Here is a 24520-nt window from a genome sequence, read left to right as displayed (position 1 = left end):
AACCGTCCAGTTTCACTTAGTTTGTTTTCACATTGCGGGTATCCACAACACGCCCGCTGACGCTCTTTCTCGCTCTCAATTCCAGGTATTCTTCCAGGCACTCCCTACGGCTCACCACCAGCCATCCAGGACACCTCGATTTCACGAAATAATCCTGGATTGAGCGCACTAATGCACCACGCTAAGACTCTCACTCACCAAGCACTATCACCTAACACAGCTATCTCCTACAATAGGGCACTTACCATTTTTAATAAATTCACTGCAGACGTCGGTTTACAAGGTTGGATTTTTCTACCCAAACCATGGTGGCTTTTGCCTCTTTCTGCCACTTACATCTTAAACTTTCTCACAACACCATTAAACTTTACCTCACTGGGGTTCAGCACCATAGCCTCACCAATTTTCCTAACAATACCCCCTTCTTGTCATCATATCCTATTAAAAAGGTCTTGAAAGGTATATTAAAGGTTTCTGTTCCACTCACCACTACAAGACTGCCTATAGATGGGCTTTTCTTTAGATCACTCAGCAATCTCCTTGACGAATCCCCGTTCGATCCCAACACAAACCTGGTGATTAAATCTGCTATTTATCTTGCTTTCTACGGTTTTCTCAGACCCAGAGAGTTCACCGTTGTTTGCCAAGGGGATATCACGCACAGCCTCAAAGCTTCACACCTCACTAAGGTGTAAGATCACTACGTACTTACGCTCCCTTCAACAAAAACTAATCACTCACAACACCCCACCATCATTCCTCTCTTTCCTACCTATAACGCCTGGTGTCCGGGCAAGGCGCTAGACTACCTACGGTCAACCCATCACGCGCACTTACCAGACTCTCCACTCTTATCACTACAAGGGCACCCGCTCACCACGGCTAAATTCACGGCACACGTCAGAACATTACTATCCAAACTGGGTTACAATCCGGCTTCATTCTCCGGGCACTCCTTCCGCATAGGAGCCGCTTCATCAGCCTCTAGCACAAACATCCTCCATAAATCATACATATATACCACGACCAGAAAGAGAGCTTCGTCAAGCCTTCAGGAACTTGGTTATGTAAAATGCAATAAAGTGTGTCTTTTCTCTAACTTCTCTTTTGCCCTCTTTTATTTACAGGCCCACTCGTACGTTGGTTTCGCACACCACAACCAACTTTCCTTTTCAGATACTATCCATTACGTATTAAATTCCGAGCACAAGTAGAAAGGCCATTAGGCCTGAATTTGTGGGAGTAGTAAGTCCCCTACATAAACTCCCAGCCCCTACTCACCTCTGCCGATCCAGTTGATTGTCCCCACCCACCTACACCCAGTTAGCATTACAATTCTCCTTGGTGGGCCCTCTTTTATTTACAGGCCCATTCGTACATAATTTTTTATTTTTTCAGCAGCAGGGAGACTGAATGACAGCGAAGGCAGTCCCTCTGCAGGCAGACACACAGACACCTATTGCGGCCATGTGACCTCTCTGTTAGAGCAATCACATGACTTCATTTGCAGAGGGGGGACTCAGGGCCGCCATCAGGGGGTGACAACCATAACGGTTGTCACGGGCCCGGCGGCCCTGGGGGGCCCGGCCGCCCGGGCCCCACGTGTAGCGCATGCTGATGGGGCCCATCGGGTGGCCCACTCACTTAGGGCCACCCCATGGGCCCTGTATCTTCAGGGGCCCGGTCAGCGCTGCGGCCGTGCAATAGCGCGACCGGGCCCCTTAAAAAAAAATCCCAACCGCAAAGTACTGCTGGGAGGAAGTGGCCGTCACTTCCTCCCAGCTCCCTCCCCTCCCCTCCCCTCAGCACCGCGCGGGAGGCAAGAAGGACAGGCCTGCAGCCCGCAGGAGCCACGCCGACTCCCATCAGCCACAGCCTTCCACCTGCAAAAAAAGGTAAGAAAAATTAGCTGTATTTGTGTATGTATGTCTGTGTGTATGTCAGAATGTCTGTATGTATGTTAGAATGTCTGTGTGTATGTTAGAATGTCTGTGTGTATGTTAGAATGTCTGTGTGTATGTTAGAATGTCTGTGTGTATGTTAGAATGTCTGTGTGTATGTTAGAATGTATGTGTGTATGTTAGAATGTCTGTGTGTATGTTAGAATGTCTGTGTGTATGTTAGAATGTCTGTATGTATGTTAGAATGTCTGTGTGTATGTTAGAAAGTCTGTATGTATGTTACAATGTCTCTGTGTATGTTAGAATGTCTGTATGTATGTTAGAATGTCTGTATGTATGTTAGAATGTCTGTGTGTATGTTAGAATGTCTGTACGTATGTCAGTATGTCTGTGTGTATGTTAGAATGTCTGTGTGTATGTTAGAATGTCTGTGTGTATGTTAGGATGTCTGTATGTATGTTAGAATGTCTGTGTGTATGTTAGAATGTCTGTATGTATGTTAGAATGTCTGTACGTATGTTAGAATGTCTGTGTGTATGTTAGAATGTCTGTACGTATGTCAGTATGTCTGTGTGTATGTTAGTATGTCTGTGTGTATGTTAGTATGTCTGTGTGTATGTCAGAATGTCTGTGTGTATGTTAGAATGTATGTGTGTATGTTAGAATGTATGTGTGTATGTTAGAATGTCTGTGTGTATGTTAGAATGTCTGTGTGTATGTTAGAATGTCTGTATGTATGTTAGAATGTCTGTGTGTATGTTAGAATGTCTGTATGTATGTTACAATGTCTCTGTGTATGTTAGAATGTCTGTATGTATGTTAGAATGTCTGTATGTATGTTAGAATGTCTGTGTGTATGTTAGAATGTCTGTACGTATGTCAGTATGTCTGTGTGTATGTTAGAATGTCTGTGTGTATGTTAGAATGTCTGTGTGTATGTTAGGATGTCTGTATGTATGTTAGAATGTCTGTGTGTATGTTAGAATGTCTGTATGTATGTTAGAATGTCTGTACGTATGTTAGAATGTCTGTGTGTATGTTAGAATGTCTGTACGTATGTCAGTATGTCTGTGTGTATGTTAGTATGTCTGTGTGTATGTTAGTATGTCTGTGTGTATGTCAGAATGTCTGTATGTATGTTAGAATGTCTGTGTGTATGTTAGAATGTCTGTGTGTATGTTAGAATGTCTGTACGTATGTCAGAGTGTCTGTGTGTATGCCAGAATGTCAGTATGTATGTCATTAAGTCTGTGTGTATGTCAGAATGTCTGTGTGTATGTCAGAATGTCTGTGTGTATGTCAGTATGTCTGTACGTATGTCAGTATGTCTGTACGTATGTCAGTATGTCTGTACGTATGTCAGTATGTCTGTATGTCTGTACGTATGTCAGTATGTATGTAAGAATGTCTGTATGTCTGTATGTCAGTATGTCTGTACGTATGTCAGTATGTCTGTGTGTATGTTAGTATGTCTGTGTGTATGTTAGTATGTCTGTGTGTATGTCAGAATGTCTGTATGTATGTTAGAATGTCTGTGTGTATGCCAGAATGTCTGTATGTATGTTAGAATGTCTGTACGTATGTCAGAATGTCTGTGTGTATGCCAGAATGTCTGTATGTATGTCAGTAAGTCTGTGTGTATGTCAGAATGTCTGTGTGTATGTCAGTATGTCTGTACGTATGTCAGTATGTCTGTACGTATGTCAGTATGTCTGTATGTCTGTACGTATGTCAGTATGTATGTAAGAATGTCTGTATGTCTGTATATCAGTATGTCTGTACGTATGTCAGTATGTCTGTGTGTATGTCAGAATGTCTGTACGTATGTCTGTGTGTATGTTAGTATGTCTGTATGTATGTCAGAATGTCTGTGTGTATGTCAGAATGTCTGTGACTGTCTGTGTGTGTATGTCAGTATGTCAGTATGTCTATATGTATGTATGCCAGTATGAATTAATGTATGTCTGTGTGTACGTATGTGATGTCGGTGTATGTGTGTGTAAGTCCTCATGCATGTGTGTCTGTATGTATGTATGTTAGTATGTGTCTATCTGTCACTATGTATGCCTGTGTGTCTGTATATGTGTGTATGTCTCAGTATGTGTGTGTCAGTACGTATGCCTATATGCGTGTATTTCTGTTTCAGTATGTGTGTCTGTTAGTATGTATTTTTTTGTGTGTGTGTGTGTCTGTGTCCTTTTGTATCAGTGTGTGTTTTTGTGTCTGTGAGTATTCCTGTGGGCGGGATTTGGAGGCGGACCCTGTGGGCGGGATTGGAGGCGGGCCCCAGGGGGCCCAGACCCTGAGCTGAGTTAGGGGCCCCAAAATTTCTGGTGGCGGCCCTGGGGGGACTGTCTGGGTTCTCAGTCAGTTCCCCCAAACCGGGAACAATGGTGATCGCCGGCGAGGGAATGGCCACTATCAGGTAAGTGGTGTGGACGGCGTTGACGTCTATAAGGGGTTAAAGGAATACTATAGGTTCAGGAAAATAAACATGTTTTTCTGACCCTATAGTGCCAAAAACACTATTAAGGTTGCTTGACCCCCTTGCTTCTCTTAAATAGAGTTAGAACTTACATTTTTTACAGAGCAGTTAGGGTCCTCTGCCACTGGCCCTGCCCCCGATCCGCTTGTTTGGCTGAGATCATCAGAATTGACGCTCTCAGCCAATCCAGTGTTTCCCCAAAAGAAAGCATTGGGGGGCTATTGCACATGCTCGGCAAAAACTCAGTGTTGGCCAATCAGCACCTCCTGATAGATATGCATTAAATCAGCACCTCCTGATAGATATGCATTAAATCAAAGCATCACTATGGGGAAAGTTTAGCATCTCCTTGCAGAGCATGGATATGCTGAATGTCAGTGCTGCACAATGACACAGGAAACACCTCTACTGGCTGTTTGAGTGACTACCACTGGAGGTGTCCCTAGGGAGCAATGTAAACACTGCCTTTTCTCTAAAACGGCAGTATTTACCTGAAAATGTCTGCAGGGACAGGGAGTAAACACCAGAAAAACTACATTAAACTGTAGTTGCTCTGGTGACTATAGTGTCCCTTTAACATTACTCTTTTGTTCCATCTATTTATAATGATTTAAAATATAAACCGTCACTATATTAAAATATTTGATGACAGTAATTCTGCTAAACAATGTATCACTTTCTGCATAACAGTGCAATGTAAAAATTGTTAAATAAATTTCACAAATTTAAATTGTACTATTGGAAGTGATTACTGATTAATTTTCCTTTGACCCACAATCCATTTCACCAGAAAAGTAGTATCGGATTAATACTGAGTCTACTCAAGACAGATATCAGGAGCACCCAAGCAAGAAGCCATTCAAGCTTAGCAAACAAAAAAAAAATTATAATAATGAAGACATTTACAATGTTGCAGGATCAATAGGATTTGATTAATGATAAGTGATAAAAAGTCACACATTAGGCAGGTGCTTACTTGCTGCATGATAGGCATCTATTTGTCATCTTTCTTACTTAAATAGGTTAACTGACTATATTACACAGGAGTTGGTGGTGCAATATAAATCAATATTATAGTATTGGGGATAAAAAGTCAACAATCATAGTTAACTCTTCTGATTGAAGACTGATGAAGACTGACTTGTGTGTTGACACAAAAGGCAACAAAATGCAGTATGTTGTGATACTTTGTAGGATGAACTTTTGCAGTACCCATTTATATTGTTTGTGGGGCAGTGATACAGCTGTTTCATCTAAATTCCTGGGAATGATAGTGGATACAGAAAATATTGATTGAAACTAAAATGAATGACTCTCTGAAACATGTTGGCTATTATTAATGGTTTGGCTAGTAATCCTTTTGAGCAGGAGCAAAACCAAGAATAAAGACAGTCCTTATAAAAATAGAATTGCAAGTAACAGGTTTGTTTTAAAAATCTGAGTATCTGTAATTATTTTAGCACCATGTTTACAAAATTAGCAATAGATTGGATAAATCTAACTAGAGATATGTCTTTGAAAGTATCTGATTCATTTTAATTATCTCCAAAATTGTTGCACATTATCTTAATCTGACTTTTGTTCAGGATCACTTTCCACGATGTCTGTGTGAATATTGTTATATATCTTATGTTTTTAATAAACATTGGATACACAAAATAAACTCTATAAAGTGTAAGAGTTATTTTACCATTTTTGAGAAAGTGCTGCTCAATCATATAATTGTGTTTGCCTAAACCCATACAAATGTCTGTATTATCAGGTTAGAACTGTAACTTCGCTGGCTATTATACTCCTGGACAAAGGTCCAGACTCACTCATGGCAATCAAAATCAAAGCTTGTTTCAATCAAAATTGAATAAATATAAATATATATATATATATATATATATATATATATATATATATATATATATATATATATATAGCTAAATACGAACAGTGCACAAAATGGAAAACACAAGCATGTTTCATGCATTTTTGGTCAAGTATAGGTTCGGAAGGCATTAGTGTTTTCCCTGCTGTAACACACCCCCTGTGAACTGGTCATATATACATATTTTTATGACATTTTGATGGAATAAAGCTACACCTCTCACTGCACAATTGACTCTGGATTTTTGTACTGGACTATAGGACCCACTATCTACTACACTTCAATATGCTTTCTGCTAGTGGAGAACCTACTTTTTGGGACTCTCGTGGTAACCATTTCTGGTTTCTCTGTTTCAATATGTTGCTGATTCTGACATTCTCTGAACTGTATTTATTTTATTATACTGTTATGAGGCTATATCCTACTAAATCACAGACCTAACACTTATATAATCTTATACAGGCTGGTGATACAGAAATTCCCTTGTCACATGGAACTTCTAGTTGTCCAGTTCTGCAAGATGTTTTTAAATTAAATTGTTTTCATTGTATAAATATATTCTCAGATGAATTGGGGTCATCCATTTTAACGAATTTTCCATCATATTTCAATACTTCAGCCAACACCGAGGTGTCTTTTTCATTTGATGTCGGAAATGGTCCAGTTGAACTAATCGTTAAATCTCCAACTCCACTGAATGATGACCAGTGGCACCAAGTCAAAGCAGAGAGGAATATAAAGGAGGCCAGCTTACAGGTGGACCAGCTACCTCTACAGATGCGTAAAGCACCTACCCAAGGTCACACCCGACTTGAGCTCTACAGCCAGCTATTTGTTGGTAAGGAAATTCCCTGTCCGGTAGTAACTAAAAAAAAAAAAAAAGGTTTAATGGATCATATACAATTTTAAAAAGGAAAAAGTAAAATTCACCACTTGCATACATATACATCCTAGTGGGAAAAGCAAAATAGTGGCCATCATTTCATTCTTTGCAGATGATTTTGTTTTGAGTAGCTTATTTTCTTACATCTAATAATGCATGTATGACATAGTAAGTTGAGCAGGTCTGGGCAACTTGTGAACCAGCTGATATGGTGCTCACTAGTGATGTCGCGAACATAAAATTTTCGGTTCGCGAACGGCGAACGCGAACTTCCGCAAATGTTTGCGAACGGGCGAACTGGGAAAACCGCCATAGACTTCAATAGGCAGGCAAATTTTAAAACCCACAGGGACTCTTTCTGGCCACAATAGTGATGGAAAAGTTGTTTGAAGGGGACTAACACCTGGACTGTGGCATACCGGAGGGGGATCCATGGCAAAACTCCCATGGACAATTACATAGTTGATGCATGTCCTCCCCCCGGCCCCCACCCCTGAGCGGTGGGTGGGGGCCCTAGCTAAGAATGGTAGGGGGGCTACCATCCTCCCCCCCAGCCCCCACCCCTGAGTGGTGGGTGGGGGCCCTAAAAAACAATAAGGGGGACCTACTGTCCCACCCAGCCCCCACCCCTTAGCGGTGGGTGGGGGCCCTAAAAAAACAATAAGAGGGGGGACCTACTGTCCTCCCCCCTGGTCCCCACCCCTGAGCGGTGGGTGGGGCCCTAAATAAAGAGAGGGGGGGACCTACTGGCCTCCCCCTGGCCCCCACCCCTGAGCAGTGGGTGGGGGCCCTAGATAAGAATAGTGGGGGGGACCTACCGCCCTCCCCCCGGCACCCACCCCTGAGCGGAGGGTGGGGGCCCTAAAAAAACCATAAGGGGGGAGCTACTGTCCTCCCCCATGGCCCCCACCCCTGAGCGGTGGGTGGGGGCCCTCAATAAAGATAGGGGGGGACATACTGTCCCCCCCGGCTCCCACCCCTGAGCGGCAGGTGGGGGCCCTAAATGAAAATCCCCCACCCCCAATCAAGGTGACTAGGGGTCCCAAGCCCCTAGTCACCCCCCCCACCCAAATCAAACTATCCCCTACCTACCCCCCTCACCCTAAAAATAGTGAGGGGGAATAAAATAACTAACCTGTAAAAAAAATTAAACTTACCATTTGACGTCTTCTTTTTTCTAAAATCTTAATTTTTCAGCCCCAAAAAAGGCCAAATAAAAAGCCATCATACCCGACGAACTTAAAATAAAATAAAATAAACCCGAGCGCCAAAAAAAACCTGACGAAAAAGAAAAAACCTGAGCGCAAAAAAAAATCCATCTTTACCCATGGAGGGCTCCGCGCAGACTGAGCTACGCAGGGCGGGGGAAGGCTTATAAAGCCTTGCCCCGCCCTGCAATTAGGCTAAGAACACTCTGATTGGTGGGTTTAAGCCAATCATTGTGCTCTTTGTCATTTTACACAGTGTGGGAAAGTTCTTTGGAATTTTCCCACGCTGTGTAAAATGACACAGAGCACTGTGATTGGATGGATTTCAATAAAAAAAATTAATGCAGCTTCAGAATTAATCTAAATTGTATGTTGTCTAGGAGGTGGGAGGGTCTGGGAGGGAGGGTCTGCTGCTGATTGGCTGGAATGTGTCTGCTGACTGTGAGGTACAGGGTCAAAGTTTACTCAATGATGATGAATAGGGGGCGGACCGAACATCGCATATGTTCGCCATCCGTGGCGAACGCGAACATGCTATGTTCGCCAGGAACTATTCGCTAGCGAACCGTTCGGGACATCACTAGTGCTCACATACAGTTTGATTGACTATTTCCTGGAAGAAAATGGCATATTACTATCTACGATATTTACTTTTTATATCTACTATATTTGCTATCACAGCTCACAAGTTCATTTCTGAATATAACTCACCACTTTTAGGGTATGTTTTTATCTCGTGCAGAGTTTGAAAAACTGCAGAAGGAAACATGCAAGTAGCAGGATTGTGGCAATTGCTAAAAATGCCAGAAAAATTCTGTGGACTTATAACATCCACATGGCTTCTTGAACATGTCAAAGTTTATTCTCAAAACACTGAGCTACAATTAATTGGCATCTAACTTGAAAAATGTAGGCCAAAATAGCAAACATGGAAAAAAACTCCAAGTGTCCTAAATTATGTAAATCATCTATAGACTCCTCACAACTAGCTGTCCCTTATATTAACCCATTATTATAACAGGTTTAGGGCTCTGTGTTGCTTAGCCTGATCTCAGTATGCATTATTTTATTCAGGGATTAGTAGTTTATTAAAAAAAACATATATATTCTGATAATGTACAAAATCCTTGTCTGACAGAGCGATGCACTGAAATTGAAAGTATGAATGTAGGTACTTATGTACTTTGCCAAAAACATACCTCTATGCACCCAAATCCTTTTAGAAATACATTAACTCAAACTATTTTGCAGTCCTTAAAGAATTATAGTCTGCTGCTTTCATGGAAAGCGCCATTGATTTTTGAAAACATGCTTTGATAGTTAATGCAAATTTTGTTTTTGATATCAGCAACAACAAAAATGCCCTTGTCATATGAAATTACCAAGTGACAAATGCCATTTTGTAACAAAGATTAATGGATCCTTTTGTGTTACTTTAGGATATTTTAATTTCTAACCTTGCTTTTTTTTTCTAAGTATACTGTGGTCTATTAAAACACAACTTGCAAAGAGTTTTTTTCATCTTCATATACAGAGCTGTTGTACATTATTTAGCTGGTAATATGAACACTGATAAGGCATTCTATTTTACTAGAGTGAACTATGGATAAATGATAGATGGTTTGGACCAATTGTAGGCATCGTTTGGCACTCCAGATGGTGTGGCCTAGCTCTCCCATAATGCTTTTTTACAGCTATAGTGATGAGAAAAAATCACGTATTACACAACATCTGGAATGAAGACGGTCCAAGCGTGTTTAAAACAGTCTTAAACATTTAAAAAAAAAAAAAATATACGGGTTGCATTGGCTTAGAGACCCCCTTCTCAGTTATAAAATTAGCTCAATTACTCATTTTTCTATTGTTATATGTTGATGATAGATAGATAGATAGCCCACTTGCACCGAAATTCCCACAAGCTCTAGCCTGCAGCTCCAGAAGGTTCCTCTTGCGAGCTCAGAGTGTTGCCGAGGTTACCATGACAATGCTCTGATCTCGCGAGAGTGAACTCTAGCCCCAGGGGCTGCAGGCTAAAGTTCACTCATCAGGGCAACACCATCAGACCACCAGGGATTACAAGCAATGTCCCCCCTCCTGGTAAAGCAACATATATAAATACATATGCCATAATCTACACCCCATATACACAATACCTCCCAACACGATCACACACTGCACCTCTCACACACACATTGCACTTCTCACTTACACACTGAACCCCTCACACAAACATTACACCCTCACATACACACCACATCCCTCACACACATTGCACTCTCACACTGCACACTCACACACACTGCACCCCTCACACACACACACTGCACCCTCACATACACACTGCACCCTCACATACACACTCACCTCGACCATATTTATTTCACTGTTTTAGGCAGCTGGAGCTGTGTAGATGCTATAGATTTTGCTAGATATTACACAAAATGATCAATCCAGTTCCTACGTAAACTAATGTGAAATGCCAGAAAAGTTCACTCCGATTTTACAACTGTCATATTATTTTGTTAGAAAGTTCCTGCCAAACATTGTATAGAACATCTGGACACCGAGTGGGAGTAGACATCTTGAGTCTAATTGACATCCAATTCAAAAGGGCATCACATCACTTATGTTTTTATGAATTAAATAGACTCCTCTAGCACAAAAGATAAATAAATTTTTAATACCATGGCACATAAAGAGCATATTTATGTTTCCTGCCACATCTCTTACTGAGTTTCTAATTAAATTGTGTGAAAGTGCTTCATATAGGCTTATATTTTTTGCCAAGGTTTTAGGTCAGAAGGTGCACATATAATTGTCAAGCCAAAAACTGTTGATGTAACTATGGTAACTAACATCTATTTAATAGGGAGCTTAACTACCGATAGTAGTATGGTATCGGAAAGATTATTTTTTTTTTTATGCCACTCTATATTCCAATCTGCAAGACAGAAAAGTCAGAATATTCAATTATTTGCTTGAATGTTCAGCTCTGAAGGAAGAGGAACATTATGTAAATTCTTTAATGCCTTGTCATATCAGAACCCATTACCATGGTGCTGAGAAGCTGAAGACACCAAAAAAAACACAACTTTCTTTTTTTTAAATCTTATATCTTGTAACTATGCTCGGAAAATAAGATTGACTTTTGTAATTGAGATTTAAAGTTTGCATGACAGAATTTTTTGTTATGAAAAGTCTTTAAAACTAAAAGAATGCCTCAATGATAACAGTATTTTCTAAGCTTGCTTCTCTATACTGAGTATTTCTTTTTTAAAATTCTTTATTTTGAAATGTAGCAATTTCATCAAATACATTGGAACAAATAAAACACGGTGAGTTGAGATACAACCAGTCTATGCGTGTAGGACAGAGATTAGAAGAACACCAAGCAAGTAAGGGCTGCTCGAAAGGCATTGTTTTTAATATCTTGATTTTCTGACCATATGGTCGGTGTTCTACGTATTAGCCAAGGCTTCTTTATGGGCAATAAGCCTGGCCCTAACCATAGGCTATATAGTTGAGAAATATTTTAGGCACGTATATTGGGTTAGCGCAGCAGATATAGAAATGTATTTGTTCTAAATATTTTCAATGCTTAACAAAGTATGGATTTAATAGGTAATATAAGCAATATTTACCTGTACCTGCAGCAAAATTAGAGGTCATACTAACAAAACCATACGTGGTAATTTGATGAATCTGCTTCATAGCCTCCATGGTGGACGCCCATTGCTGATTCCTGGGAAATTGTGGGAGGGAGAGATTAGATCTGTCCACTAAACCGATATACTCAAAAGCCATTAAGTTTGTTGGAGTCCCTGCTAAACCATTCATTTTTTAAATATAGGAAGAGGAAGGAAAGATCCCCAAGGTAAAGAAGTAGCAATGTTCCCAGCATAACAATACTTTTGGAAACAAATGTTGAGCTTGCAGTTGAGCAGTCATGATTGATTTACATTTCAATATTTCTATTTTACAGTTATTGATTGTAAAAGTAGTGGGTTAACCCTATACCCAAATTCGTGTATTCTCCTCCAACTCTGTCCCTGCTGAAAGACTTATTACCTCATATTTTTTCTCAATAACGGGCACTAATGCTAAGACAAATATGTATCTCAATTTAATAATTTTTCAGAAGCTTTTCAAATGATTTATTTATGGGGAGGATAAACTATTTAAATATTTATTTATTTTTACAAAAAGTGGCCTTTAATGGTGACTTAAACAATGTAAAAAATTGGACCAAAAATATTTAAAGGGACACTACAGTCACCAGAACAACTACAGCTTATTGAATTTGTTCTGGTGAGTAGAATCATTACCTTCAGGCTTTTTGCTGTAAACACTGTCTTTTCAGAGAAAATGCAGTGTTTACATTACAGCCTAGTGGTAACTTCACTGGCCACTCCTCAGATGGCTGTTAGAGATCCTTCTGGGTCATGGCTGCCTAGAATGCATCCAAACATTTAGTGTCTCCTCCCTCTGCATGCAGACACTGAACTTTCCTCATAGAGATTCATTGATTCTATGAGGAGATGCTGATTGGCCAGGGCAATGCTTGAATTGTGCTGGCTCTGCCCTGATCTGCCTTTTTGTCAGTCACAGCCAATCCTATGGGGAAGCATTGTGATTGGATCAGGCTACCACTTCTGTCAATGTCAACCGGCAGTGGGCAGGTCTAAAGGAAACAGTGACAAAGTAAGCAGCTCCAGACCTAAATACAAGTAAGAGTTCTATATTTAGGGAGGCATGAGGGGCTCAGGGTGGCTATGTGGTGGTTTTAACCCTATAGGGTCAGGAATACATGCTTGTGTTTCTGACCCTCCTTTAATCATTTGAAACGCTTATCCAAAAATATTAAATAGAGGCCATCATGTCAAAAGAATATAAGCAGGAAGGTTTCTTATAGTGCTTTTAGAATTAAAGAAATATGCTATTCACTCAGACATGACAAGATTTATTTTTTTCCACAAACCAAGGTGCGGCAGGAGATCAGAGGGGATTCCTCGGCTGTATTCGATCTTTGAGAATGAATGGTGTCACACTAGACTTGGAAGAGAGGGCAAAAGTCACACCAGGGGTGAAGCCAGGCTGTTCCGGTCACTGTACCAGCTTTGGAATGTTCTGTCAGAATGGCGGAAGGTGTGTGGAAAAATACAATGGTTACTCATGTGACTGCTCAAGGACTGCGTATGACGGACCTTTTTGTATAAAAGGTAAATCATTGTAATTAACTTTTTTTCCACTTTTGATCCTCACAGTAAACTAGAAGGAATTGAAATGCCCCTTCATCATGCCTATGTATCTACCATTCTCTCCTCTCTCCTTCTTTGTTCGGGTGTAGGTGAGGAATGTGTGTGGGTGTATGCATCGCAAAGCTTTATGGAAAAATATCAACAATAAATAATATGATATATATGTGTATATATATATATATATATATATATATATATATATATATATATATATATATACATATATATATATATATATATATATATATACAGTATTTCACAAAAGTGAGTACACCCCTCATATTTTTTGTAAATATTTTATTATATATTTTCATGTGACAACACTGAAGAAATTACACTCTGCTACAATGTAAAGTAGTAAGTGTACCTTATAACAGTGTAAATTTGCTGTCCCCCTCAAAATAACTCAACACACAGCCATTAATGTCTAAACTGTTGGCAACAAAACTAAGTACACCCCAAAATGGAATTTTACAAATTGGGCCCAAAGTGTCAATATTTTGTGTGGCCACCATTATCTTCCAGCACTGCTTTAACTCTTATGGGCATGGAGTTCACAGGTTGCCACTGGAGTCTTCTTCCACTCCTCCATGACTACATCACAGAGCTGTTGGATGTTAGAGACCTTGCGCTCCCCCACCTTCCATTTGAGGATGCTCCACAGATACTCAATAGGGTTAAGGTCTGGAGACATGCTTGGCCTGTCCATCACCTTTACCTTCAGCTTCTTTAGCAAGGCAGTGGTTGTCTTGGAGGTGTGTTTGGGGTCATTATCATGTTGGAATACTCCCCTGCAGCTAAGTCTCTGAAGGGAGGGGATCAAGCTCTGCTTTAGTATATGTTGGTATTCATGGTTTTCTCAATGAACTGTAGCTCCCCAGTGCCGGCAGCACTCATGCAGGCCCAGACCATGACACTCCCACCACCATGCTTAACTGTAGACAAGACATGCTTGTCTTTGTACTCCTCACCTGGTTGCTGCCACACACACTTGACAACATCTGAACCAAATAAGTTTATCTTGGTCTCATCGGGCCACAGGACATGGTTCCAGTAACCCATGTCCTTAGTCTGCTAGTCTTCAAAAAACTGTTTGCGGGCTTTCTTGTGTATCATCTTTAGAAGAGGCTTAGTTCTGGGACGACAGCCATGCAGACCACTTTGATGCAGTGTGCGGCGAATGGTCTGAGCACTGACAGGCTGACCCACCACCCCTTCCACCTGGCAGCACTCATACATGAATTTTGCAAAAACTCCCTCTGGGTATGACGCTGAGCACATGCACTCAACATCTTTGGTCGACCATGAGAGGCCTGTTCTGAGTGGAACCTGTCCTGCAAAATCGCTGTGTGGTTTTGCCCACCATGCTGCTGCTCAGTTTCAGGGTCTTGGCAATCTTCTTATAGCCTAAGACATCTTTATGCAGAGCAACAATTCTTTTCTTTAGATCTTCAGAGAGTTATTTGCCATTAGGTGCCATGTTGAACTTCCAGTGACCAGTATGAGAGAGTGTGAGAGCAATAACACCAAATGTAACACACCTGCTCCACATTCACACCTGAGACCTTGTAACACTAATAAGTCACATGACACCAGAAAATGGCTAATTGGGCCCAATTTGGACATTTCCACTTAGGGGTGTTCTCACTTTTGTTGCAAATGGTTTAGACATTAATGGCTGTGTGTTGAGTTATTTTGAGGGGACAGCAAATTTACACTGTTATACAGGCTGTACACTTACTACTTTACATTCTAGAAGAGTGCCATTTCTTCAGTGTTGCCACGTGAAAAGATATAATAAAATATCTGAAAAGATGTGAGGGGTGTACTCATATATAATATATGATACTGTATATAATATATATATATATATATATATAGTAGATTGGATTAGCTGTATTAGTCCAATAGACAAGATGCCAAAATATTGCAGTATTAAATTATATCTTTTTTATTGGACTAGCATAATATTTCAAAGACAAGCTTTCTTTGAAAACTCTTGAACGCTTGAAGCTTGTCTTTGAAATGTAATGTTAGTATAGCATATATACATATATATATCATACATATAAAGACTATATTACCTATGTTAATAAATTAATTTATGGAAATAGAATACTTAACAATAATAATGTAATACATAACTTAAACAATTACACCTGTCAGCAGTTTGTGAAGACACATTCAAATTAAAGTATTTGTGATGCGATTTATGTATTTTGCATGATAAACTAGTCTTTTTTTTTTATTATTCTGTAAAGTTTTTAACTCTCTTTCCTGCAATCCTTGCTTCTCAATATTCTCAGTATTTCTCGTTGGCTTTGGTCAATTAATATTTTGGGTAGGAATAGACAACACCTAAATTAAAACTGAGCTAGATATAACAAAATAGGCTGCATCCATGCTTTATATATGAAAAGGTGATGACACCTTTTAAATAAAATTATAATAATGTAAAAAAATACATAAACATTTACATCATAATTTAAAATTTAGCACTGTCTGCATTTTTTTATTAAACATTTAATCTAACTGACCTACTTTCAAAACATGTGATTTAGAACAAATATAGATGGTCAGTGCTGGTCTCAACAGCCACGGACAAAATGCAGCTCTCAGTTTTCTCTTCCAAACCCAGTTTGTCACCACTCATAGCTTGCATAATTGGATGTGGTTCTTCAAATAGACATATTGCAGATACAGTTGCATTGAGTGCCATAAACCTGCATTCAGACTCCTTGCAAACTTCCTCTGCTGGGAATATATTGAATATAAAGTTTTTTTCTTCAAATGTCTTTTGTCAATTTATAGATTTTTACATTGTACACCGGTAAAGTAATGGAGCCAGCGGGACTCATATTTGTTCAGGAGAAAACAAAACAATATCAGAAAATGAACATAAATTGTAAGGCTCTGCTGTGTATTAATGACATTGCAGCATTGCTATGCCTTATACGTTTTGCAATATTAAAAAAAGGGAATAAAATAATTGCTAAAGAGATTAACTAAGTACAAAGGGGTCACGTAAGAAATAGTTAAAAATAAAATTCAGATTTTGAATGTCCCAAAGAATGTAGAAATGTTGAACAAAAACTGATATATTTGCATAAAATAGATAATAAATAAAATATTGGAATATTGTCATGCATTGCATTATATTAAAATGTATGTCTGCATTTGTCTGAAAACTGAAAGTTTATCAATCAAAACCTCAGCATGTGCTGAAGATCCTTGGCTGAAAGATGTCTATACTCTTCTTTACCTCCCACAAGGACCATAAAATTCCATGCCAGAATATTCTTCCAGAGGCTATTCGCTGGTAGTTTTACACATGGGAATAATAAGATCTACTCTTTCCTGCTCATTTGATTTGCTCTGTGTGGTAGAGGATAAGGTGGCAGCAGGAATTACTCCCTCATGCATTTCATCCAGAAGCAGAGGATTCATGTTGCTCTGGGCCACAATATGCAATGAGACTCTTGGCAATGTCACCGATTTGACGTATTATTCTGTCCTGGTCCATAGCCCTCCAACTATTCATGTGAATGAAACTTTAACTCCCATCCACCAGTACCCAGTGCTCGTCACAATAATTCGAGGAGCAAAATGAAGGAAAACAGATTTAAAATTACATTCACTTTAACTTAGGCATGTCAAAACTCGTGTTATCCTGAAGCGACCCCTGATATAAGATTTCAAGTCAAATTTAGCTTTTTTTTCCCCAATAAAAATTAATGTGTGTGGTTTAATACACTGAGAATGTACCTAACGTTGGATTGCAGTTTTTAGAGACTATATGGTCCACCAAATGTGTCTAGTACTAAAGTACAGTACTTTAACACTTTCTCTCTAATTGTTTATGGTAATTTAATTTCTCATTCCTGGTGACCATCTTTTAATAACCAGTCACTTGCCTACTTCTTATCATAATTTATTACCAACACAAATATATGTATCTTATTTGTGCACTTCTGATAAACTTCTACTTTTGCAGATGTTGGGGGGTATTTTGAAGAAGGTACATGGCTTAGATACAACTTCCATTCAGCATCGACATCAGCCATTGTGAGTCCAAAAGAGAATGTGAATGTACCTCAAAGCTCTGCTTCAGACATTGTTCTAGCAAAAGAGGAACTGCTGTTTAGCTTCAGCACCACTAAGACCCCATGCATTATCTTGTATGTCAGTTCATATACTCAAGACTACCTAGCAGTCCTCCTCAAGAACTCTGGTAAGGATTAATACTTGTTATAGTATACGTATAGGTACTGTAAATGTAATAATAGCAGTAATATTAAATGAACAGTTGGGATTCAGTCACTTCTTTTTGTTTTTTTCAGATATGTCCTTGGATACATTTATAATATATATTATGTTTTATATTCTAGCTTTAAAAATAAATTCTATTAAATTATAATGTTTTAGATATAGTAGCAACAATACCCCACAGTGGCTCACTCTCTTTCACACTCATTGCCACATGTTATTTGGGGAAATTCCCAATCATGAATGGAGTGCATTACTGTACATTCTTTTTAAACAGCCATAGAAAGATATTCTGGACATTAGTGGCAGCATTCTCTGTGATATAATTATTTCCCATTCCTTGGTAAACTACTGAAAGTAGACTGTAAGCTTGTTTGAGCAGGGTCCTCTTCAACCTATTGTTCCTGTAAGTTTTCTTGTAATTATCCTATTTATAGTAAAATCCCCCCTCTCATAATATTGTAAAGTACTACGAAATCTGTTGGCGCTATATAAATGGCAATAATAATAATAATAATAATATATGTTGCTTTTTAAAGAGCTAAAGATCAGCGTTTGGCAAATGTTATCTAAAGAGTGTTATTACACTTGTGGAATGGTATCTGGGAACTTCGAAGACACAAATTATACAAAAATCGAGCATAGGAAGAGCCTGTAGTACCAGTTCAGCATGGCTGGACTCAACAGATACAGTGCAAGCCAAAAGTCAAGGGCAGGAGAAAATAAATGGAATACAGGCCAATAATTTAGGAGCACGCAGATCAGGATAATCAGAAAACTGTCCAAGGTCAAAACCAGAGAAAATACAGTGAACGTTCTATTGGGTCAACAAGAACTACAACAGTTTCAACTAGGTTTAGGCATGAGGGGTTTGTTTGAACATGATTGAATTGTGCCATCCCCAGGAATGCAGATGGTGGAACACTGATTTTACATCATCTGTAACATTATTATTATTATTGCCATTAATAAAGCGCCAACAGATTCCATGGTGCTTTACAATATTATGAGAGGGGGGATTTAAGTATAAATAGGACAATTACAAGAAAAATTACAGGATGAGGACCCTGCTCAAACAAGCTTAAAGTCTGTAGGAGGTGGGGTATAAAACAGGACAGAAAATAGCAATCAGGAGACAGGTATGTGAGGTAGAGGTTACTCTGGGAGGTCATAAGCTTTCCTAAAGATATGGGTTTTAAGGCACTTCTTAAATGACTGAAGACTAAGGGAGAGTCTGATGGTGGTAGGCAGGCTATTCCATAGGAATGGGGCCACCCGTGAGAAGTCCTGCAAGCGTGAGTTGGCTGTATGGGTGTGAGGATCCAAGGAGATATCTGAATGCCATTCTGAGGTCAAGAAGGGCCTATTTTTGCAAAATTGGAAGCACTTCAGATTGTTTTTTTTGTTTTTTGTTTTTACTTCTTTTTGATCAATAGCAAAAATAAATGTTACAAAGGCTGAACTTGATGTCTTCTTTCAGCGGTGTAACTATGTAACTACGTAAGAAGTACTTGTGGGCCTACTGCATGCATTGCAGTCACCAGTCTGTTCAAATCAGTATCTACTCGTGGGGTTATATTAGCCCAATGCTTTTGTAGGCGGAGCATTCACTGTTTTCATGAAGATGCTGAATTTCAGTTCTGCAAAGATTACAGGACCGTAATAGGAAGCGCCTTTAGTGGTTGTCTAGAGCCTCTTTACGCTCAGGTGTCTCTTACGCTCACAGGTATTCTACTGATGAACATAAATTAGCATCATTAAAAAGACATTAGATACAGTTTATCTACCAGAGTCATGTTCTACATTCTGAGATGCTGATGTTGAGCTCTGCTTAACACCCTAATTAAGCACTTGTATTGCTACTCTATATGTATTGTAGTATTGTCATGCATTATTTCATCTCTTGCAGGCATATTACAAATACGGTACAATTTGGGTGGTACGAAAGAGCCATATAACTTAGATATCACCAATCATAGAAATATGGCAAACGGACAGCCTCACAATGTCAATATCACCAGGGTTGGAAGAAACATACTTTTCCAGGTAAGATGCATAAATGTACTTATATAGTTCTATAAATTATATATAGAGAGAGTAAATTCATATCAAAAGAGAGTGGAACCTGGCAATAATGATGTATAGTGTGCAGTATCTCAATTCACATTATTTTATTTTAAAATGACTTTAACATCAATGTTTTGCTTCAAACAAAAGATAAAATACTCTCAGTTTCTCATTTTAATACTTGAATTTATAGTACATCATATGTCACAGTAGATGTTAATATTTTTCCTGTTGGCAAAGGACGTAAGCTGCTTGGCAAACACGAAGCCTCATATTTATTGTGCGCTAATACAACCCTAGAGCTGTGGGATACAGAATTCCAACAAGGTTTTATTCACAAAGGTAAACTGCCAACAAATATAATAATAAACTGAGTTACAAACTCTATAACTGCTCTATTAACATAGCAGCTGGAGACTCACTAGCATAGATTGAACTTTGAGTGGCTTGAAATGTGTCATAACTATTATAATTTAATGTGGAAGCGCTATAAAGATTGAATAAGAAACCACATATCCCACAGGATAGCTTTTTTTCTTCGTAGACGAGACGGCCTGATGTTGCAGATGTTGAACATCTGCTCCTGCTATTGTGTCTTTATTTTTAAAACTAAACAGGCTTATACTTAAGTATCTATTTTTATGCTATATTTTTAATTTGTGAACATTCAGGGATAAATGCTTATGTGCTCTTAGGGCCACCACATGCCCAGCTGGCAGCAAATGTTAATCCTATATGTGTCAGAGGTGTGGCAAAAGTTGAATGAGTTCTTTTCCATTGGGAAACAGCCATTTTGTTTCCAAGAATGTCAATATATTACACTTGCAGGTGTGAGATATTCCTTTTATTTAGATATAGTTTAATATCTAGGATTTATAAAATATAGATAGAGCCCTGCAGGCACTTCATTTTCAATCATACTGTTTTATTGTCTCTCTGTCCTCTGAGGTTTATGACATATCACATGCAGTTGGAATACATATTGCATTAACCACACTGTTTAGTCAGTTGCAGAACTCCACTCTCCTATTGCTCTCAAATGATTTGGTCCACTTATTATTTACATTTCTCTATTGTGAAAGGAGAAACCATATTTAGGCTACAAATGTGATCCAAGTGTATTATTTTATGATAAAGTACTGCCTTTACTGGCATGTAACCCTTTCCCAAAGCCTTTTTGTAGGTCGATCTATGCAGTCCTACAAAAGGAAGGTTTAACGGCATAGCACACATTAATGATCAGGCATTCTATGCAACCTCTATGCGCACCCTCTTTGCTGGATCTGTTCGGGGGATTGGGATCTGTTCAGGGGAATTGCCTGACAGCTGAGCAAGTTGTCTGTTTACAATGTTGCTTCAATTCCTTGAAGTTTGCTGGCATTTGTTTATGCACAGCTCTCTTAAGGTCAAGCCATAGATTGAGGTCTAGACTTTGACTGGGCCACAGGACCTTGATTATTTTCTTTTTCAGCCATTCTGTTGTAGATTTGTTGGTGTGCTTACGATTTTTACTGAATATTATTGCATGACCCAATTTATGCCAAACTTTAGCTGTCAGACAGATGGCCTCACATTTGACTATAGAATACATTGGTATACAGAATAGTACATGGTCGACTCAATGACTGCAAGGTTTCCAGGTCCTGGTACTGCAAAACAAGACCAAATCGTCATCGACATTGATGCAGTCTTGTCGTTTGTTGAGATGCAACTTTGCAAACCTAAGCTGTTCTGCCATGATTTTTTTTACAGAAGAGAGGCTTTCTCCTGGCAACCCTTCCAAACAAATCATACTTGTTGAGAATTTTGTTTAACATTTAACATGCTAACTGAGGACTGTAGAGTCTGAGATGTAACTTTTGTTGTTTTTTTTGCAACTTCTCTGAGCACTGCACAATCTAACCTTGGTGTGAATTTGCTGGGAGGTCCACTCCTGGGAAGATTGGCATTTGTCTTGATTGTTTTTCACTTTTGAATAATCTTTCTCTTTATAGAATGAAGGACTTAAGTGGCCTTATCACCCTTCCTAGTTTGATGGGCAGCAACAATTACTTCTCAGATCACTGCTGATACCTTTTCTCCTTGGCATTGTGTTAAAGCCCACCCCGAATGCTCCTGACTAAGTGGGGACACTTGCTAAAGATCAATTAATCAAGGGCATTTCATTAGTAGCACCTGTTTGCTACTTAAGCTCTTTATTCCTATGGGAGCAGAAAGGTTACACTTTTTTTACACACTAATTCTCCCTTTTGGCTTTATTTTTGGTAAATAAATCATGACACGGTATAATATGTCATGCAGGGCCGGATTAAGATATGGGCTGATGGAACTACTCCTGGGTTTGCCACCTGACTGGTATTTTACCAGCACAGCCGGCATTTGAGGCTGCCTGGCCATGCCGGTATTGCAGTAATACTGGCAATACAAATGCAGATATTTTTCTCAGTATAAACAGAGATTACTCTGCAATACCAGCACCAGCCAGTAGAGGTCACTGTGTTTGGAGAGAGGCAGGGATGGGAAGTTACAGCATATCCCTCCCTGCCTCTCTCTACTCACAGCACAGAGTTCAGACAGCAGCTTCCAGCCTGCAAAAACAGACTACAGCTCAGGTAAGTGAAGGATGGGGGGAAAGGCAGCAGGGAAACATGGGGACACTAGGGAACACATGGGGACACAGACACAAGGGGACACTGTGAGACATGGGTATGCTGAGACACATGGGGACGCTGTGAGACACAGGGACATTGGGAGACACATTGGGACATGGAGACACTAGGGACATAGTGTCTCCATGTGTCCCTAGTGTCTCAGTGTCCCCTAGTCTTCCAGTGTCTGTGTCCCCATGTCTCTCAGTGTCCCTAGTGTCTGTGTCCCCATGTCTCCCAGTGTCCCCAAATATCTATATCCCAGTATCCACATGTCTCCCAGCCAGTGTCCCTAGTGTCTCACTGTCCCTATGTCTCCCAGCCAGTGTTCCTGGTGTCCGTGTCCCCAATTTTTTCAGTGTCCCATATCTCCCAGTGTCCCCATGTCTCCCAGCCAATGTCCCTAGTGTCTCAGTGTCCCCACGGCTCCCAGTGTCCCCATGTCTCCCAGTGTCTGTGTCCCCATGTCTCTCAGTGTCCCTAGTGTCCCCATATCTCCCAGTGCCCCCAAATATCTGTCTACCAGTGTCCACGTGTCTCCCAGCCAGTGTCCCTAGTGTCTCAGTGTCTCTAGTGTCTGTGTCCCCATGTCTCCCAGTGTCCCCAAATTCTTCAGTGTCCCCATGTCTCCCAGTGTCCCCATGTCTATGTCCACAAGTGCCCCCATGTCTCCCAGTGTCTCCAAGTGTCTCAGTGTCCCCATGCCTCCCAGCCAGTGTCCCTAGTGTCTGTGTCCCCATGTCTTTGTGTCCCTAGTGTCTGTGTCCCCATGTCTCCCAGTGTATCCATGTCTCCCAGTGTCCCCATGTCTGTATCCACAAGTTCCCCCATGTCTCCCAGTGTCCCCAAGTGTCTCAGTGTCCCCAAGTGTCTCAGTGTCCCCTGGTGTCTGAGTGTCCCTGGTGTCTCAGTGTCCCCATGTCTCACTCTGTCCACATGTCTCTCAGTGTCTCCTAGTATCCTAGTGACACTGGAAACACTGAGACATGGGGACACAAGGATAAATGAGGACACTGAGACACTGGGAAACTAGGGGACTGGGCGACATGGGGACACTGACACTGTGATACATAGGGACACTGATGCCAGGCTGGCCTTTCAATTCTTTGGACAGACATGCCCCTTTTATGGGAATGTTCGCCCCTTTTGGCAGTTCTGGTCTTGTGATTCACGTCAGTGGCCCACCCTTTTACCCCGCCCATTGACTTCCTGCTTCACCGGACACTGCTGTTAGGGGGTATGGATTTACTTGAAAGATGAAAGCATACATTAGAGAGAGATTAGCATAGAGTATGTGTTTTCTTATAGCTGCATCCTTTGAGTTTCCCTCCAACACCAACTCCATCAGATACATGACGCTTGGGAGGTATGACTGTTTTAGTGTTTTTAGTCAATAAAATTCTGTAATTAGGCCCCATCATAATTGTCAGCACCAGGCCCACTGGGCTCTTAATCTGGCCCTGATGTCATGTGTTAATGTCCATCTGAGGTTGTATTTACCTAATTTTAACATCTGCTAAGGAACAGACAATTGTTATTATGTCCTAATATGTAAAAGTATTATTCAAAGATGGCATATTTTCTTTTTCCCATGACTATATATATATATACACATTATATCATTTAATACTACATGTATACTTACATAATTATGTGATTGTATTATTATATATTGGGAGACCTGCCTGACAACCCAAGCAGAAATTCCAGAGAATTTAACATGCAAGCCCTACCTTTGTCCCTGTACCTTCCAAAACCCCATAAAAACTATACATTTGGGTACTGTTGTATTCGTGAGACATTTCTGAATACAAATATGAGTGTTTTAGAGCAGTAAAATGTGTAATGAAGAATATATTATCAGTAAAAGTATGTTTTTTATGAAAAATGCAAAAAACAAATCTGACCACTAACTTTGGCCATGGTTT

General features: G+C 39.9%; 1 protein-coding gene across 2 annotated transcripts in view; it reads left to right on the top strand.

Annotated features, from left to right (window-relative positions):
• CNTNAP2 (contactin associated protein 2) overlaps nucleotides 1-24520 on the top strand; it is a 1581556-nt gene that overhangs the window by 1473228 nt on the left and 83808 nt on the right. For both annotated transcript variants that reach the window (XM_063452116.1, XM_063452115.1), the window contains exons 17-20: nucleotides 6882-7100; nucleotides 13336-13572; nucleotides 17606-17842; nucleotides 19787-19923. In XM_063452116.1, the coding sequence (XP_063308186.1) occupies nucleotides 6882-7100; nucleotides 13336-13572; nucleotides 17606-17842; nucleotides 19787-19923 (830 nt within the window). The remainder of the gene's footprint in view (nucleotides 1-6881; nucleotides 7101-13335; nucleotides 13573-17605; nucleotides 17843-19786; nucleotides 19924-24520) is intronic.

This window comes from Pelobates fuscus, chromosome 4, assembly GCF_036172605.1.
Source record: "Pelobates fuscus isolate aPelFus1 chromosome 4, aPelFus1.pri, whole genome shotgun sequence".
Lineage (NCBI taxonomy): Eukaryota > Metazoa > Chordata > Amphibia > Anura > Pelobatidae > Pelobates > Pelobates fuscus.
The sequence above is the reverse complement of the archived record's forward strand: the minus strand, read 5'-3'. Positions and strand labels throughout refer to the sequence as shown.